The sequence below is a fragment of the Pteropus vampyrus genome, unplaced genomic scaffold (assembly GCF_000151845.1).
Source record: "Pteropus vampyrus isolate Shadow unplaced genomic scaffold, Pvam_2.0 Scaffold350, whole genome shotgun sequence".
In the NCBI taxonomy this organism is placed as follows: domain Eukaryota; kingdom Metazoa; phylum Chordata; class Mammalia; order Chiroptera; family Pteropodidae; genus Pteropus; species Pteropus vampyrus.
In genome coordinates this window covers 478860-495595 of record NW_011889131.1, presented here as the reverse complement: position 1 = coordinate 495595, position 16736 = coordinate 478860, and the positions used below count along the sequence as shown (strand labels likewise).

The 16736-nt window shown below is 43.7% G+C and overlaps 1 protein-coding gene across 1 annotated transcript; it reads right to left on the bottom strand.

The window, feature by feature from the left end:
- Window positions 1-2699: 2699 nt before the first annotated feature.
- STC1 (stanniocalcin 1) lies at window positions 2700-14965 on the bottom strand. Its single transcript, XM_011378975.2, has 4 exons — window positions 14562-14965; window positions 12408-12550; window positions 11514-11725; window positions 2700-5784 (listed from the first exon to the last, which is right to left on the bottom strand). Exons 1-4 carry the CDS (start codon window positions 14677-14679, stop codon window positions 5514-5516), a joined length of 744 nt encoding a protein of 247 aa, XP_011377277.1. The 5' UTR covers window positions 14680-14965; the 3' UTR covers window positions 2700-5513.
- Between the last annotated feature and the right edge of the window lie 1771 nt (window positions 14966-16736).

The window sequence follows — 16736 nt, the reverse complement described above, 5'->3', positions numbered from 1 at the left end:
TCTTTTTTCCTTCCTCCACTCATAAATGCTTAGTGTATGCTAGTTTTGTGTTAAGCACCAGGAATACAAAGATGACCAGATCCTCTCTCTCCTTGCAAGCAGCCTGCAGTGCAATCTGCTACAGACTTGGCCATGCTGGGGAAGGCTTCTCAGGTGACACGGACTTTGGTAAATGAAAAGGAGTTTGGGTAGAAGGCTATTCATTAGGAGGAATGATAGTGTGAAGGTAATGTGTTAAGGTAGTGAGGTGGAAATTGTTATGGTGTCTTTGGAGATAAAAGAGAAGTTAGTATGAACAGAATCGACTCAGATTTTGAAGGACTTAAATTTGAAGTAGAGATGCTTGATTATTGTCTTCTAGGCAATGGGGAGCTGCTAAAGCAAGGAAGTGAAAAGATCATCCTTGTACTTTAGCAATAACCTTTTGGTGGCTGTGGAGGTCTCCAGGGTTGAAGAACTGATTCAGTCATGTTGAAACGATTGGGACTTTGCTACTCAGAGGATCCTCCATGGAGCAAGAGCAGCAGCATCACCTGGGAGTGTGTTAGAAATGCAGACTCTTGGACCTCGCCCAGAGGTACCGAATCATTTCAGCGAGATTCCAGATGATTTGTGTGCGTGGTAAATCAGAGGGTCACTGATTCAGGAGTTATGCTGATAGCTCTTATAGCAATTGTGCAGGCCCCATGGGAGGGATGTCCTGACCTTTTTTCTTCTCTTATATCACAGATTCACAGACTATCCATGATCTTTTGAACCCCATTTTTGAAAGGCTGATAGAAATTTTTTTAAAAAATTAAGTATACTTCAATAACTTGAGAAAGTCTATCCTTCTAAGCCATGGCCTTTTGAAAACGGTTTAATCACGAGCTGTTAGAGTGTGAATGGGTCCCAGGAAGTACACACAGGAGACCATGATATCTGTGCTATTTTGTTTCTTAAGCTTGGTGATGGGATGCAGGTGTTCAGATATTATTATTTGCCATTTTGGTAGGTTGAAATATTTTATCAATCAGATTCATAAAATCTTGATTAAAAAGTAATGTTTAGTGATCTGAAAAGGAAAACGAACAAGAACCTTCATCCACAGTGGTACCTCAAGACCCATGTCCGGAGTGGGAGTAGAATCTAAATGATGGTGATAGCATTTACGTAAATGGTAAGAGTTACCTTTGTTGAATGCTCAACAAATACTATTTTGGGGGCACTCGCTATGTGCTAGACACTGTTTTAAGTGCTTTATGTAGGACTCAGTTAATGCTCATGATCCCTTTAGGAGGTAGGACCTATTATTTATCTCTATGTCATAGGGATATTTTCATATGTAAAAAAGCTAACGTGTGAAGATATCAAACACTTGGCCCAAGGCCACAGGGATAGTTGAGGAATGAGAATTTGAACTCAGTTTGTGGAAACCTCAGGTCTAAGTTCTACAGTGGGAATATACAGCCTCATTGTATAAATAGATGCTGATAGAAGAAAATTGAAAATGAAGGATCATAATGAAATAAATGTACTCTTTTTTCCCTGGCCAGGTCAGAGAAAAGCAAATGCAATATATTTTTGGCTTGGGAGTGACAATTCTTTTAGTATTTGTTAATTGTCCTGTGCGTATCTGAACTTGAGAAAATGCAATTTGGAGCTAGAAATGAATGATGTTGAGAAAAGTATCCCCATTTGAATCTAAAATGAGGAAAATCCACTAATTTTAAAAAACAACAATATGAGAACTCTCCTTGAAAAATCCATACCATAGAAGCCCCCCTTTTCCTGTGACTGAACTTGTGACCATCCTTCAAGACCCAGCTAGATGTCATTCTGCTGCGAATCCTCTTCCCAGTCTGCGAGATGGAGAGTCCCCTCCTTCTGCGCTCTCATCCCCCTTTACTTGCGATAATGATAATGGCCGAAACTTACTGAGCATCGCAGTGTATTAAACATGTTGTAAGCACTTCACTTATTTTATCTCCTTCTAACAGCCCTCTGGGTGGTTATCACTATCCTCATTTTACAGGGAAAGAAACGGATGTATTTTGAGATTAAGTAACTCTTCTGACATCATGCAGTTAAAAAGTGGCAGCTCCAGAATTCAGATTCCAGAAGTCTGACCTGGATCTAGATCCTTATCATCACAGAACCATCTGCCTCCCTTGTCACACGGATGCAATTGTCTCCTCTTCTGACTCTTTCTAAATCATTCATTTAAAGTATTGTGGGTATCCTGCCAGCTGGGTGCTGCTTCAGTGCTGGTAACACAGGCGAACAAGCAAAGGCGCTTCCAGTCTAGTAGAAGGGTGGAGGACAAGGTCTTCCAGAAAGAGAGAATGGCATCCATAAAGGCCTGGAGGGAGAGAGAGTGAATCCTTTCTAGAACTCCTGAAGGGCTGGAGTGTAGAGTTCATTAAACGGGAGGAAAGGTGAGTATTGAAGCTGGTCAGCTGAGCGGTATCCAGACCATTAGGATTCTTCCGGGCTTGTAAAGAATTTGGGTTGCAATTTTACTGTGAGGGTAATGGGCGCCACTAGATGGTTTTAAGGAAACTGGGGAAATGTTGATTTTAAACTATGTTCATTGACATACTGACGCTTTAAATTAGTGTCAATTAGTGACTTTAAAGAAACTAATCAGCCATTGACTTCATGTTCGGAAAGTCTCATTCAAGGAAGTTTTTAAAGAATAACAATGAAAGACATTGGGGAAAAAAACCAATAAAACGTAACACTTTATTATTATTTTTTATCTTAGAAGGAATTCACCAAAGGTTTCATATTATGCTATGGCATCTTTAATTATAAAAATAAGCAAATAAAATAACTTGCATCTGTCATTACCATGATATGTTTCATAACCTTTATATGCACATGGAGCTTAAAAATGTAATTTAACAATAAATAATGACATATACCAGATATGCTCACTGTTTATTCCAGTACTCAGCCAAAAACCTAAATATCATTTAAATTATAAATACATAATGCAAATATAATGGCACAAACATGTCTAAAGTGCAACCAAATCACAATAGAAGAAACATGCAAACTGGTCTAGGTCAGCCCGAATCACTCTGTGCAGGAAACAGAAGACAAAGCTTTGGAAATTTCAGAGGGAGTTGGGGGAGTGGGATGGGAAAAGAGAAGCAAAAAACTAGCAACATTGTGAGAACTGCTTCTTTCCATGTGTGTAGATATATGTATTATAGATACATATATAAATATCATTGTGGGGAGAAAGGTGGGGTACCACGGTGTGAAGAGGTCACAGCAAAAAAAAAAAAAAAAAAAAGAATCTACTAGACTGAAGTAAGAGAGGAATTTTGCTAGGAATACTCATGAACGACTTGTCGCATTGGGGTCCTGGTTTTGTAGGTTTGCGAAATGGACACAACACACACACTTTAATAGCTTTTCTGGTTTGGGGAAGTCAGCCTTGCCTGGGGGCGGGGAAGGGGGAAGAGTCAACTTAGAGTATGGTCTACCTGATTTCCAAGAGGCTAAGGCAGTGTCCATATGTTTGGGGACCTGGGGATAGGACAGTTCTGAGTATAAAAATGCTCTTAACAATCTGATGTCAGCACGCTTAGAGGCTGTGTGGGGACAAAGGCAGCAATGCGTGTGCTGCTGCTGCTGCTGGGTCTGCTGCAGTCGCTCTTGGTCCTTGAGCAGCACGTTACTGGTTTTAAAGGCTTTGTGGTAAAGTTGTATTGCTTTTCGTTTTTCTGGAGATGTGCCCTCCCTCCTCCCACCAGGGTCCCTATCACTCGATTTGGTCAAATCTTGAGTTTAGCCTAGTGAGAGTCAAGCACCAAGTTTCTACCTAAGCAAGTTTGGAGTGGCCCCTACAGTCCTACGCCTTCTCCCTCCTCCTCTCCTGACATTGACCTTTGGTGGGCAGTGACGCTCATAAGGGACTGCTGGGTTCAAGGACAGTGACCCTGAGAAACTACTGTTGTTCATAGATAGGTTAATCATTTGGCTTTGGTGGTCGCCATCTTGTAAACATCACGGCAGAAATGATCAAACCACCAGCTCTTTCTTTCCCTCTCTCTCTCTCTCTCTCCCTCTCTCTCTTTTTTTTTTTTTTTTTGGCCATCCTACAGAGATGGCCCAGCTGCCAGAACTACTTTGGCAGGCAGCGTGCTACAGGACAAAAATGTAAGAGGAGTCTATTAAGGCTGGACAGCCCAGGGCGATTTATACCCCCTCAGCCCCAAGTCCCCCGAACTAAAGACCCAAAGGCTGATTGACTCATTCCTGATTGATTTCATGGAAAGTCTCCCACTCCATCATCAGTTTGCAGGAGTACCAGCACCGATGAAAGGTGGTGAGTCAAAAACTGCCACTTCCCAAGGTATCGTAGGCCTTATCGCATAAGCCAAAGGGATGCTCTTTTTGTTTCCTGTCATTCCTAGTTGGATGTGACAGAGCTGTTTCAGGATAGGTTTAAGTCACGAGGAGCCTCTGGGTTGACGTGGGCTGGGAGATTAACGTCTTACCTGGGGTCCTTCAGATACACCTGTTGGTTTTTCCTATCTCATACAGGCCATTCTTAAGTTTTGATGTTGACTAAAACTACTTCTACCCCCTTAGTTATAAAAAAGGCCACAAGGAGCATTTACGTGGATATCTAGAAGTGAGATAGTTATTCCATTCCCAGGAAAAGAAAAATAAAGCTAAGTTACAAAACTAAATCTATATGCAATAAAGTTATTATATACTGCTTTGTTTAAGCAGAGTCCTCTGGAAATTTATGTACAGTACATTAGTTTTCAGCTATTTATATTCCACAGTTAGACCTTAAGATTCTCTGGTTTTAAGACAATTGTTAAAGATACTTTTAAAGCTCTGAGCAGTTACAGTACATAAAGATGTTAGCTTTTTGTTTTTCATTAGATGCAAGAAGAGGCAGGCTCGAAGTCTGGTTGGAGGGCCAGGCTTGAGCAATTTGGTAAATGTGTCGGAAAGGAAATTAGACAGTGGAGGATCAAGACCATAAGACACTAGCTCATGAGAGATCAAGAATTCAAACATGACATTCATATTCGTCCATGGCCAGCACAGATTCATAACACGAATTCCATTTAACATCTTTATGAGCACTTAAGACATGCATTTAAATTAAGTTGCTTCTTATCAGCTAACTCTACTGGGGCAACCGTTCTAAAGGGCTCCACATCTTCAGATTACAATGACTGGGGGATTCCATGAATGTTTTGTGTTTGAGAGTAGTTCTGAGGGGAGTTGGGAAAAGACGTGGTAGAGGAGAGTGATAAAGGAAGGTCCTTTCTCCTGAGGAGAGGCAGAAAGACCACACGTATTCTGTTTGTGGGAATGCTGCCATCGCGGAATGTTGGGAGATCGATTACAGAAGCCTAGTTTCATGCAATTTTCTTCGAGGGGGATAGAAAATAGGAACTACTTTAAAAAAATCAAACCAGGCACAGTACACTCAAAGTGGGTGTGTGGACACCCTTAAATGATACTAGTTTGGTGAGGCTGTGAACACCTCTCCCTGGTTATGCACTCTCTTGCGAGGTGCGTTTGCTGTGGGTGGGAGAGGCCACCTCACCTCGGAGGTTCCTGAGGAGGACTTTCAGCTTCTGTGGCTCATTGGTGCGCCTCCTGTTGAAGTCAGCTCGCGGGTGTGTTTGGGCACAGTGATCTGTCTGCAGGATGTGAAAGAGGCTGGCCATGTTGGGCCCAATTTTCTCCATCAGGCTGTCTCTGATTGTGCTGACGGTGTCTCCATCACATTCCAATAGGCTTCGGACAAGTCTGTTATAGTATCTGCGTTGGGAAAGAGAACATGGCAGTGAGAACGAGGCAAGACTGGGCTTATATCAGGGCAGCCGTGCAAACGCAAAGAGTTAATCAGCTGCTAGTTGCTCTGGCTTCTAGCTTTTGTGCAGCATCTTCGTATTTTGAGTGCATATGCTTCCTGGATTTACCACACAATGCAAGTCGGGTCTGTCTTCACGTTTAGAGCTCAGGGGATTTACTTCGGATAGTAGGCTGACGGTGATGTGTAAAAAAGTTTTAGAAACGTAGAATCATAGAGCTAGATGGGAGTGTAGAGATCATTTAGTGACTAGTTCATCATATCATTTTACAGAGAAGAAACTAAGGTGGGACAGCTGAAGTCACTTGTCTAAAGTCATACAACGGGTTAATGGTAAAAGCAGGACTCAGTCAAATACCATGAGGTGAGCCCAACACTCGACACATATGTTAATAGTCACTGCGCATAAATTTGGAGTTATGTTGATGCCTCTTTGCAATTTTCCTTTTTCTTGCTGGTGCATGTGTACAGGTATCTCTGCATATGAGTACACATCCTGACTAAATTTCTAATTTTAAAGGAATCTCCTGTCTTCAGTGTCAATGTATTCCAAGTGTATACTGTAGCGAGACAGCCACATGCCAGGCAATGAGGATATTTAAATGGAAAAATAAGTGGTCTTTAACGGTTCATGCTTCAATAATTCCAGGAAGCCTTCTCTCACTGGTCTAGCTTTTGCTGGCCTCTTCCTTTTTTGGATGTTTTATAGATATTAGGTTATCGTCACACAGGTCAGCATTTGATAGTTTAGTGATGGTTTTGTTTTTCTGACTAGATTCTAAATGTATTGAAGGCAGGACTTTTGTCCTTATTTTTCGCATCTCTCATGTGCCAGTATCATAGGGCAATATTGCCCACTTGCTGTCGATTTGTTGATTTATTTTGTGGCCATTGAGGAAATGGAGCTTTAAAATATGAGTCTCTCCCATAAGTCATGATTCCCGTAAGAAAAATTATCTGTACGTCTGGTAAGTTTTATAAAAAACATTCTGGTTGGTATAAATTTCCTTCATCTTTGGTGCAAGTCCTTTAAGCATCCCAAACACTGCAGCTAAGTGTTATGGCTCAGAAAAGATTAAACTGTCTAATATGTATAGCATAGAAATTATTCGTCCTGTTCTTTGGAAAGACAGTTAAGATATTTTCCAATTTGAGCTGGGATGCGTTTGCTCCATTTTGAGGTGGTGACAGTTATCCAAACCCATTTGCTTCTGTGTTCACTATTAAAACGCTCTCCCGATGACAGTTATCTGCAGTATTTATGTGGAAAGACCCTTTACTCAGAGGAGCCTGATGATCTCTGGGGACACAAGATCTTCCATGAAAAAAAAAACAACACCTTTTTATTTTTAACTCACCTCACAGAGCATGGGATCAAACATCTTTCCAGAATAACTTAACTCCTTAGAGAGGTCCTTTGAGGGATGTATGGTAAATAGGGTGGAATGTGGGTAATGAAGCAAAGCGGTCATCCTGAGTGAACAGAACGAATTGGAGGACTGAAAGGCCCTGTCTAGGTCTCGGACAGTCCTGGCTCCACCCTTCCCTCGAGGGGGGTTACATCTAGCTGTTGTTAAATTTGGGATTCTCTGGCAGAGAAATACATTTTCCAACCCTTTGGAATTATAAAGCACATGAGTCAAAGCAGATCTCACTTGGATGGGGAAGTGGGGGAGAAAAATGGTTTTGGAAAAACTGAGAATAAGCGACTTTGTACCAAGAGCTTTAGAAGTCTACCAGGCACCTCTTTACTTGTGGGTTCTGCTAGGTCATCGCCCCTTGGATCTCTGTGTCCAGTTCGCAAGGTGATTAGATCCTAGAGAATAAGGTTTCTGACCCTCGTCCCCCTGTCCCCCAGTAAGGACTCTACAACTTAGAAGTTAACACTAACACTTCGAGAAAGAACTGTTCACACCAGATAGCCTCCCAAATGGGCTGGAGAAGATCCTTAGATCAACATCGAAAGCTCTTGTCTGGGTGAAGAAGTCTAACAGCAATAAGGTAACTCAGCGTCTGTAGCTGGCCTCCTCTTTAAGGCCAGCTGTGTCTCTCTGGCCCCACTTTGTCAAAAGGCCTACTCTCTTTTTCTGAGGGTTCCCGCCTTTCCTATTGCTGTCTCTGCTGGCCCAGAGAGGGTAGGATACCTGTCCTTGGTGTTTCTTGATACCTTCGCCAGCCTGACGGCTCTTGGTGACAACCGCCAAATCCAGCCTTAGCTTTTCTCATGGAGCTTTGTTAACTCGACAAGGACAGATTGAGAGAGCTCTTTGGAATAGAAAATGTTCGTGGCTCCATTAGCAGCTCCTTTAAGTGGAAAACTTGTCAGGCTGCCCTGATGTCAACAGCATTTGCTGAAGTGAGCAGTAGGTTAATCCTGTGCATATCCATTAAGGGTTGGAATATGGCATTGACATCTGGGATCGGGTGAGTTAACGAGACAGACCTTTCCTATATATTAGTCACTAAGTGAAATTATTTAAGAGATGTGTCTCCAGTAAAAGTTGACTTAGCAATTGTCACATATTTATTGAATGCCGTCTGGTATCAAATCTTGATGTTACTAAAGCTATTGGTAAGATGTGCCTTCTCTTTGAGGAGAGAATGTGCACAAATCTAATTGTTGATCACCCTGAGGCATATTTATTCAATTCTACTTGGTATTCTATTTTTGGATTATGGCTGTATCCTGCAGGTTTTACTGCCATTTTTTGAAATAGCAATAAAGAGCTTGGCTCAAGGCCATGTGAGTTCTGGGCTCAACTCTGTCATTTACCAGCTGTGTGACCTTTGGCAGGTCACTCCCCTCTCAGGCCTCTGTTCTTTAATCAGTAAAATAAGGCAGTTAGTCTAGATGATTTCTATGGTCATCTCCAGTTATGACATTCTAAGTTTCTGGGGATTTGACACATACGTTCCTTCTCAGTTTAACAAAAAATGGTGCAGCTCTGCGTAAGGCCCGCCTTTTATAGGAGGAGTTGGAACTATTTGAGATTTCTTTTTTCATCTTTACGGGAGGTGGCAGGGATCTATTGCAAAGACTTGATGGGTGAAGCATTTTGATCACCCAACCTGGAAGGACTTTTTAAAGCAGCATTCTTTTTCCCCACTTTGAAAAATTCCATCACTGACTGTTTTATTTTTTTTTCTTGGTGAAGAATAAGATCAGATATTCTCCATAGCTACTGTTTCAGCCATGCTTACCCAAATACACACATACTGCCTAGGAACGTTCTGTGTGAGGGTTTATAAATAGTCCTTTGTTTCCCTTGATCAATATTATTCTTCTGTTTCCTGTTCCCTATCCATGCCCTAGAGAGCTGGAAGCTTCGTCAGTTTTCCCACTCTGGATCTGGGTTGGTCAAATTCCTTCCCAAGCCCCACACAGTCTAGCCTGCTTGATCAATTTTGCCTGCTTCCCTCATAGTTGAAAGTGTAGTTTGCAAATTCAGCCAGGAGGACACTCCGGCTGTCCTTTTGCTTCTAAGAGCATTTCTCTCATGAAAAACTTCCCTGTTCTGGCTCCTGGTCCAGTCACAGGCTTTTGGATTCTCCCAGGCCCAAATCTCAGTCTAGATAAGTCACAGGAAGGTGGAATGAACCTGTAACTACTTCCTTTCACAATTCTGTGCCAATTGGCACAAGTTAGCGTGTATCAGTGGTGGGACAGAGGCTGGGAAAGCAGGATGTTTCAGGAGAGTGAGGAGTTTAAATAGAGCAAATTAAGCCCAGAATGGAAGCGGAAACCTCTACAGTTCTCAGCAGGAATATCAGCCAGTCGAGGTGAAATAATTGGAGAAAGGTAAGAGTTGCGTGGAAGGTTCTTATCTTCAAGAGGTGGCAATTTTTCCCCACTTTCCTAATAACTGTGATTCCCCTAAGATGAAAGAAGGAGATAGCGGGATTCCTTGTGACCATTTTCTAAAGGTGGTGAGAAGCAAAATGTTAGGGGCCTATTGAAAGGAACGTGGCCTGATTAAAACTATTACTAGTCTCTTTTTATGTGGTTAGGCTCCCCAGTCTGAAATTTGTGTCATCCTTTTGGTAAGACCTCCCCCTTCATCAGGAAAGATGCTACCTCAGTTGAAACTGAGAGATTAGTACTGCCTCAAAACTGGTTACGTGCCAAGTGACAGGGTCCTTAAAGGTCTAAACTTATGGTAATTGCTGCCTCCCAGCTTCCACGCAAACACATCCTTTGTCCCTAGCCCCTGTCAGACTAGGAATTTTTTATTTCTCTTTCTTATGGTAAGAGGGGTCTTCAGCAATTAGGTATTTCTCCCCCTATATGTAACAAGAATCTTCCTAGGAGAATCTTGAGACCAAGGTCGATATAATGAGATAAGTAAGCCATTTGAGATGAATGCTGGATTTGATTTTCCTGTTCTGAGTAATCAGTTAGGACCCATAACAAGGACTGAACGATGTTTATAAATTGACACCAGGTTCTGAAGACAGACCTGTAGTTAAGAGTGAATCAGAAATTTTACAAAGTTTTAATGTTAGGGGCCTTAACCTTTCCCTAAGGAGGAGCTATACTTGCCATCTTCCAGTTGTCTTTGTGTATGTGCCTAAATCATGAGAAGCCCGGGGAGGACTAGGCTGATGGCACCTTCTGAAGAAGGGCGGCAGCATCTGACTAGAAAATTAATCAGGTAAGCCTGTGTTGGCTCCCAGGTGGTCAGAGTAACATGAATAGGACCCATCCTTGTGACTATGTGCAAATTTGGCTGTAGGGTGAGAATGATAGCACTTTAGCATCGGGAGTCAAGTTTTAGTCTGCGGGGCATCTCAGTAGGCTGAATCTGACGGGCCAGCATGGCCACTGCCATACCTTCATGCCAGCCCCCTCCATATGTCTCTCAACTTCATCACAGGTGGGGAAGCACAGGTCTTGCTGGGCACCTTTCTAGGCCATGGAATGAGGATGTCGGTCCTTTCACATGTTAGGCGCTCACTCTTGGCTTATGAGTGAGGGGCACAGAAAGGCATGATGTTCGCGTATTACCAGCTCAGTGGCTTTGGGTCATGTTAGAATAGTAAGATGAGAATGTGATCTAGGCAGTCACCAGAACATCATTCCAGGAAACCTGGGACTAGAGGAATGGGGTAACGTCAGCTTGAAAGGGAACATAGGAATCATCTAGTCCAGACATTTCACCTTTCACAAAGGAAATGTGAGTCCCCGTCCAGTGAGATGGCTTGCTCTGGGTAACCTAGTGAAGTATCCGATTGGGCTTGGGGCTGACTCAAAATACATGTAGATTTAAAAGACTGCATTATGACATTTGACCAGGGTTTTTATAATGGCCAATTGTACTGTGCATAGTCATTCAGCCGAATTTGATGTCTCAAAAGCTTGTTTCCATAAACTTCGCAATTCCCTTCAGGCTTAAGGCAAGAAATTGACAATGAAAATGCACATTGCTGCAGATGAAGCTTTCTATTAACTGCATGGGAAGACTTTTCCTATAACAGTGGGAAAAAAAAAAAAACCAGCCTGCTTAAGCTGTCACAACCAATCACAAACATATTTTTTTTTTTTCTGCAAAAGCTGGGAAGACTGCAAGCTAAAATAAGAGCATGACTGTGGCAATTTAACCTCCCTTCTGTGTCTGGCTCTGCCAGCCAACCACTCCCCCTTCCCCCCTAACTGTGAAAAAGTGGTCTCATTTTGTACCTGTTGGAGAAGTGATTGGGGAGCTGGACGACTTCAGTGATGGCTTCGGGGTTCCGCTTGGCGATGCTGCACACATTCAGCTTGCTGTAGCACTCCTCCTGCACCTCGGCAATCATCCTCTGGAAAGTGGAACACCTCCGAATGGCGAGGAAGACCTTGGCGGTGACCCCGTTGGCGATGCACTTCAAGCTCTCTTTGACAAATGCTTTTCCCTGCCAAGGAAGGGGATAGGGAGGAAAATCTTTAGCTCGTGCTGACAAGAGAGGACAGGGCATAGAATGTGTGGAACTTACGGGGGCTCCTGGCGCTGTGTCATGGCCATCTGCATATCCTTGCAATGAGAAAATTGTATGCCGTGGCCAGGATAAAAAAATGTCCCTACTCCCTGAGACTACCTTGAAAATTGAGCTCCATAGAAATGAAATGAGACAAGAGAAAAAAAAAAAGATGAACCATAATCAACCACCCTGCAGCTTAAAAATAGCCAGAATATGGCTTTGTATTCTTGGGATGGAGACTTTGATAACTCAAACCACAAGCTAGTAGGCTAGGTCATACAGTGAGAAGAACTTCTTTGTTTGAAGAATGTTTTTATTGTCTTTTGAAAAAGCAAAGATTATCTGCTCATCACTCTTCCTTTATAAGACAGCCTCTGTCAGCATGTTACAATTGTGCCTTAGAGTGGGCGGGGAGTGTCTTATACAGAACCTATTTCCAGGCCAAAAATGTGGGGTGTGTGTGTGTGTGTGTGTGTGTGTGTGTGTGTGTGTGTGTGTACACATTGGAGATGAGAATTTAGAGTGAGGAGGCTGAGGAGAGCTGGTTCCTAAGAACAATAGTCTAATGCAGTTAAAGACGAGCAGCCAGTGGGAGTGAGGGTCAAGGTCTTATTACCTGAGTGTCAAATTTAGCAGCGCTGTATAAGAAGGATTTACAGATGTCGTACATCCCATCTGTGTCACAGGTGGAGTTCTCCAGGCATGCAAAAGCCCCACAGCCAACCTGCAGAGCACTGTTGAGGCAGCGAACCACTTCAGCTGAAAAAGACAAGTCCATCCAATCCGGGTCAGACAGTGAGGGTGGTTCCAAGGGGTCAAGTTGGTGTGGTGGCAAAATTCAAGGACATGGGGTCAGGAGAACTTAACCTAGAAGTCTGTCTGAGATGGGGCCAGTAGATAGGCCCTTTCAGAGGAGGGCGAGAGTGAGAAAGTGAGGAGACAGGCAAACCCTTTTGGCTTGTAAGAGCCAGAAGGGGAGGAAATGTGTTTTGCCTCTGAGATCCATGTTCTTGGTCTCACCGTTACCACCACACAGCTTTGGTGGCTGCAGAGTGAGGCTGGAGTGGGTGGAACGCATGGTGTTTGAAGCAGTGCTGCAGAGCCAGAGGGTATCACTCAGAGCCCGGAAGCATGCGGAGGTGAAAGCCATGGCTGGTGGTTAGGTTAAGGAGGTGGAAGGGTGAGGGAGTCCATTTGGCTCCCGAAAATGCACTCTAGGGTAATAAGGATGAAATTTTAGTCTAAATGGCAGAGAAGAATTTGCCAGGAGTCCCTTCCGAATTAGGGCTTTTAACTTACCTTCATATTGGCAGAAGGGAATCTGATCTGTTCATGTTTCACCCCAACCCCCTACCATAGGACAGTGCTTAGAGGTATGCATAATCTCTCTCATATTAAAAGCCATTAAAAAAAAAAAAAAAGAAACACAGGTGTGGAATAACAAGGCCAAGGCACCCCTTGTGCAAGACTGGAAGAAAACCGCAAAGAACTTGCATGAGGCTTTCTACATTCTGGATAAGATCTCCCATAAAAGTAATTTCTCTCCTACAGAAAGGGGGGTATTCTGGCAGGCAGCTCGGCAAGAAATGATCTGAGGCCTTCATACCATAGGATTCTCCTCTGAGATCAAAAGCATGGTTCGGTTAGGCTTCCCCTCCCCCTCCCACCACCCGCAGCCTCTGGGATGTTACAAGTCATTTCCCTAATTATATATTTCCACGGGTTCAAATTATAACTTTGCTTTAAGCAGTTTTAATATGCATTAGGGTTGCTATTGTTTTAGGCAAGCTCGAATTGTGAATCACTGCATCTCTATAGCAACTAAGTACAAAAGGAAGTGAAGCAGAGCCCTTCTCTCGGCAGGGACCTGCTCTTTCGAGGGTAGCGTCGTCTGCAGCGTTTGGACACCTGCGATCCCATCTTTGCTGACAGTTGGGGGAGCCAGGACAGCAATGGAACAGGAGCAAGGTGGACAAGCAAAGTCAAAAGGCAGAGGTGTCAATGCCGGCTTTCTAAGGATTCTTTTCCTTTAGAGGCCAAGCTAACACACAATTAACTGCTCCAGGAGTTAGGGCGAGAGTGAGACCTTCCCCTTGGAGAAACAGCTGCTCTGTTTCACTAATACTCCCTTTCAAGGGGCTTTCTGGCCACGGGCTGCATGGGCGACTGAATGGAGCCAGGGAGAAAGCCGGGAGGAAGAGAAGGAGCAGTGCCGGGGGTGGAACGTGTAGGGTTTTCTTGAATCTGCCCTGGATTTTTCAGACTTGAGGGCTCTGATTCTGTAAATTCGTCTGCAGAGGGAGCTTTCAGTGTGTTCTCTGAAGGGGTGGGGAAGTCGAGTTGTAGGGTCTTAGAAGGGTAAAGGAAGAGAGAGATAGCATCAGCCAAATCGTGTCTCACCTTAAGATTAGCTTCAGCTTCTGGAAAGTATAGAGAGCGCTTTGAGGCATGCCAACATTCAAGCCTCCCCGCCCCCCCTCCGCCCCCTCCCCCTCTCAAGAGGGTACGTGCCAGATTTCAGGCAATCAGGCTAGGCTTATGCAATGAAATACCCTCAGCAGAGCACCCAGCTTCTTCGTTAGTTGCGTGCAATTTATAAAACAAAGGAGCTCCACTTCCTAAGGCTATCGGATTGCACTGGCAGTTTATTGCCATCAGGCATGAAGCACATTTATTATCAAGATCAGCCGTCACAGACACAGTTGCAAAAGCAAGAGGCAAATGAGGACAGCTCTTAGGGGGAGAAACCGGTCCTGGGTTTTCCGCTTACCTGAGTTCTGAGCTGCCACCCGGGATTTCCTGGCGCTCACAGAATCATTCTGCTCTGCCTCATGGGTTGCAGAAGCACTGATCACCAGCACCAGAAGCACTGCTGAGTTTTGGAGCATTCTCTGAGAAGTTTCCGCTAAGTTGTTGGGGTTTTTTTTTTTTTTTTTCTCCTCCCCCCCCTTTCCTCTTTCCCTCTCCGGGCTTGAGGGAAGATGTGGATCTGGATATACTGAAAGCCTAGGTGAGGATTTGATGAGGATTTTTTGCTGCTGCTGATGCTACTCCTGCTGACGCTTTTGCTGCTGCTGCTGCTGCTGCTGGCGCTGCTGGCGCTGCTGCTGCTGGCGGCTCTGCTGCTGCTGCTGCAGTCGCTGCTTCTTGCACCTCTGGCTTTTGCAAACTGGGGGCCCAAGAGCTGCACCCAGGGGTTTTATAGCCGTTCTTATCGGTCCCTAGGATCAGGGACCAATCAGGTCCCTCAACTGGTCTGGCTAGCCAATCGGAGGGCGCGCTCATTGGGCTAGAGCTGTTTGACTTCTTAGAAATATTTTCCAGCAAATTAAAAGTACCTGCTGCCAATGTTTCATATGTGTGTGTGACTGTGTGCATAGATGTGTGAAAAAGCTATTTTCACGGAATTAAAGGATAACTCTGTATTGATTGAACTAAAGGCAAATCATATGACAATCTTAATAAGGTGCTCTGGAAATCTATCCGTCTTTTAAAAAAGTGGGCTGGAGGCGGCGGGGGATGGGCAGCATCGGCAGGATGAGGATTGTGGTCTCTTTGGATTCTGAGTCAACCTCGTTATAGCAGTTTTACTCGAATTTTAACAGCACGTTGTCTGTGTTGTAAGCTACATACCCCGCACCTCTCCATTTCTCAGTATACACGTGTTCACAAATCTGCGATGCATTTTGTATGTGGGCATCCTGAATTCTCACTCACTTATATGAGTCCTCGAAGAGGGCCATATATGAGTGGAAGGGTCTTGGGACAGGGACACGACAGCTCTGAGCTGCAGCCCCGGTTCTTCTATTGCTCAGCTCTGTGGCCTGGTCAAGTCCTTTTACTTTGCTCTACCTTTGTTCTCAAAGCTGTGAAATGTTAAGGTTGGAGCCCAGCATTCCCTAAGTCTCTAACACTATGATTCATTAGGGACAGAAACGAACCTCCATTTTTTAGGTACTAGCAGATTTGCACACTCCAGGAGTGTTAGCTACAGTAGGTACACACGCGCACACCTACACATACTAGACTCAACAGGGAGACATCATGAATGCCTGGAAATTAATAAACTGTGTATTCAAGCCCAGCAACTTCATAATCACGTTGAAACAATAAGCTGGCCAAAGCAAGACTAAACCTGCTAAGGAAACCAGTTTATATCTTGAGGGGGCAGGGGAGTGGAAGGGGCAGCAGGACTGGGAAGAAGGGGTAGGAAAAGCCCAGAATGTGTAGGAGAGAAGACTGATAAGCTCTAGACTTACAGGGAAAATCACAGTGGCATCACAAATCATGTCTAGTGTGGAAACTTGCATTTTCTTATGAGAGAGCTACAGGCCACACTGAGGCATATCCCTAACTTGTGAAGGAGGTTAATTATCTAGGAGAGGATTTATCAGGTGGAGAGGTGGTCATTAAGGGCTGGGATGAGATGAAGGGATGAAGCAAAAAAACCAAACACAGACAGGATGATCTTGCAAAGAAACAGAGCCAGCCAGTAGTTTCACTTTAAATGCTAAAAATCTTCAGACAAATATAGAAGAAAGAGTAAACAAAAAAAAAAAAAGCCCCATTAATCACAAACCAAGGATCAGGTTTATATGTGTGCAAGGAATGGACTGGCTGAGTGATTATAGCCTCACCCCCACCCCGCCCGGGAAAACAAAAAAGGTGGTTTGCTAGAAAAGGGATAGAAGAAATAAAAGATAAAGAAAATATCTAAGGAAAATAAAGAAATTTTTAAATTTCCATGAAATAATAAGTACATTCCAATTTATGTTAACTGATTTGATTGGTATTTCTGATGCATCTTTTGGGCTGGGTGCTAGCGATGAGTAGGCAGAGTCAAAGAGAAGAGATATAGAAGAAGGAAAAGTAATGATTCTTGTCATCGAGAAGCACGCAGTCAAGTTGGGTAGATAGATGGTCGACCTCAGTCATATTTCCTGAA

What these genes read in the sequence shown, in the direction of transcription:
- STC1 (XM_011378975.2), bottom strand. Translation starts at nt 14,679, where the DNA reads ATGCTCCAAAACTCAGCAGTGCTTCTGGTGCTGGTGATCAGTGCTTCT. An exon ending in GGTGGCAGCTCAGAACTCAG is followed by an intron (nt 12,551 to 14,561) that starts GTAAGCGGAAAA and finishes TGTCTTTTTCAG; the next exon opens with CTGAAGTGGTTCGCTGCCTC. An exon ending in CTGCTAAATTTGACACTCAG is followed by an intron (nt 11,726 to 12,407) that starts GTAATAAGACCT and finishes CTTCCTTGGCAG; the next exon opens with GGAAAAGCATTTGTCAAAGA.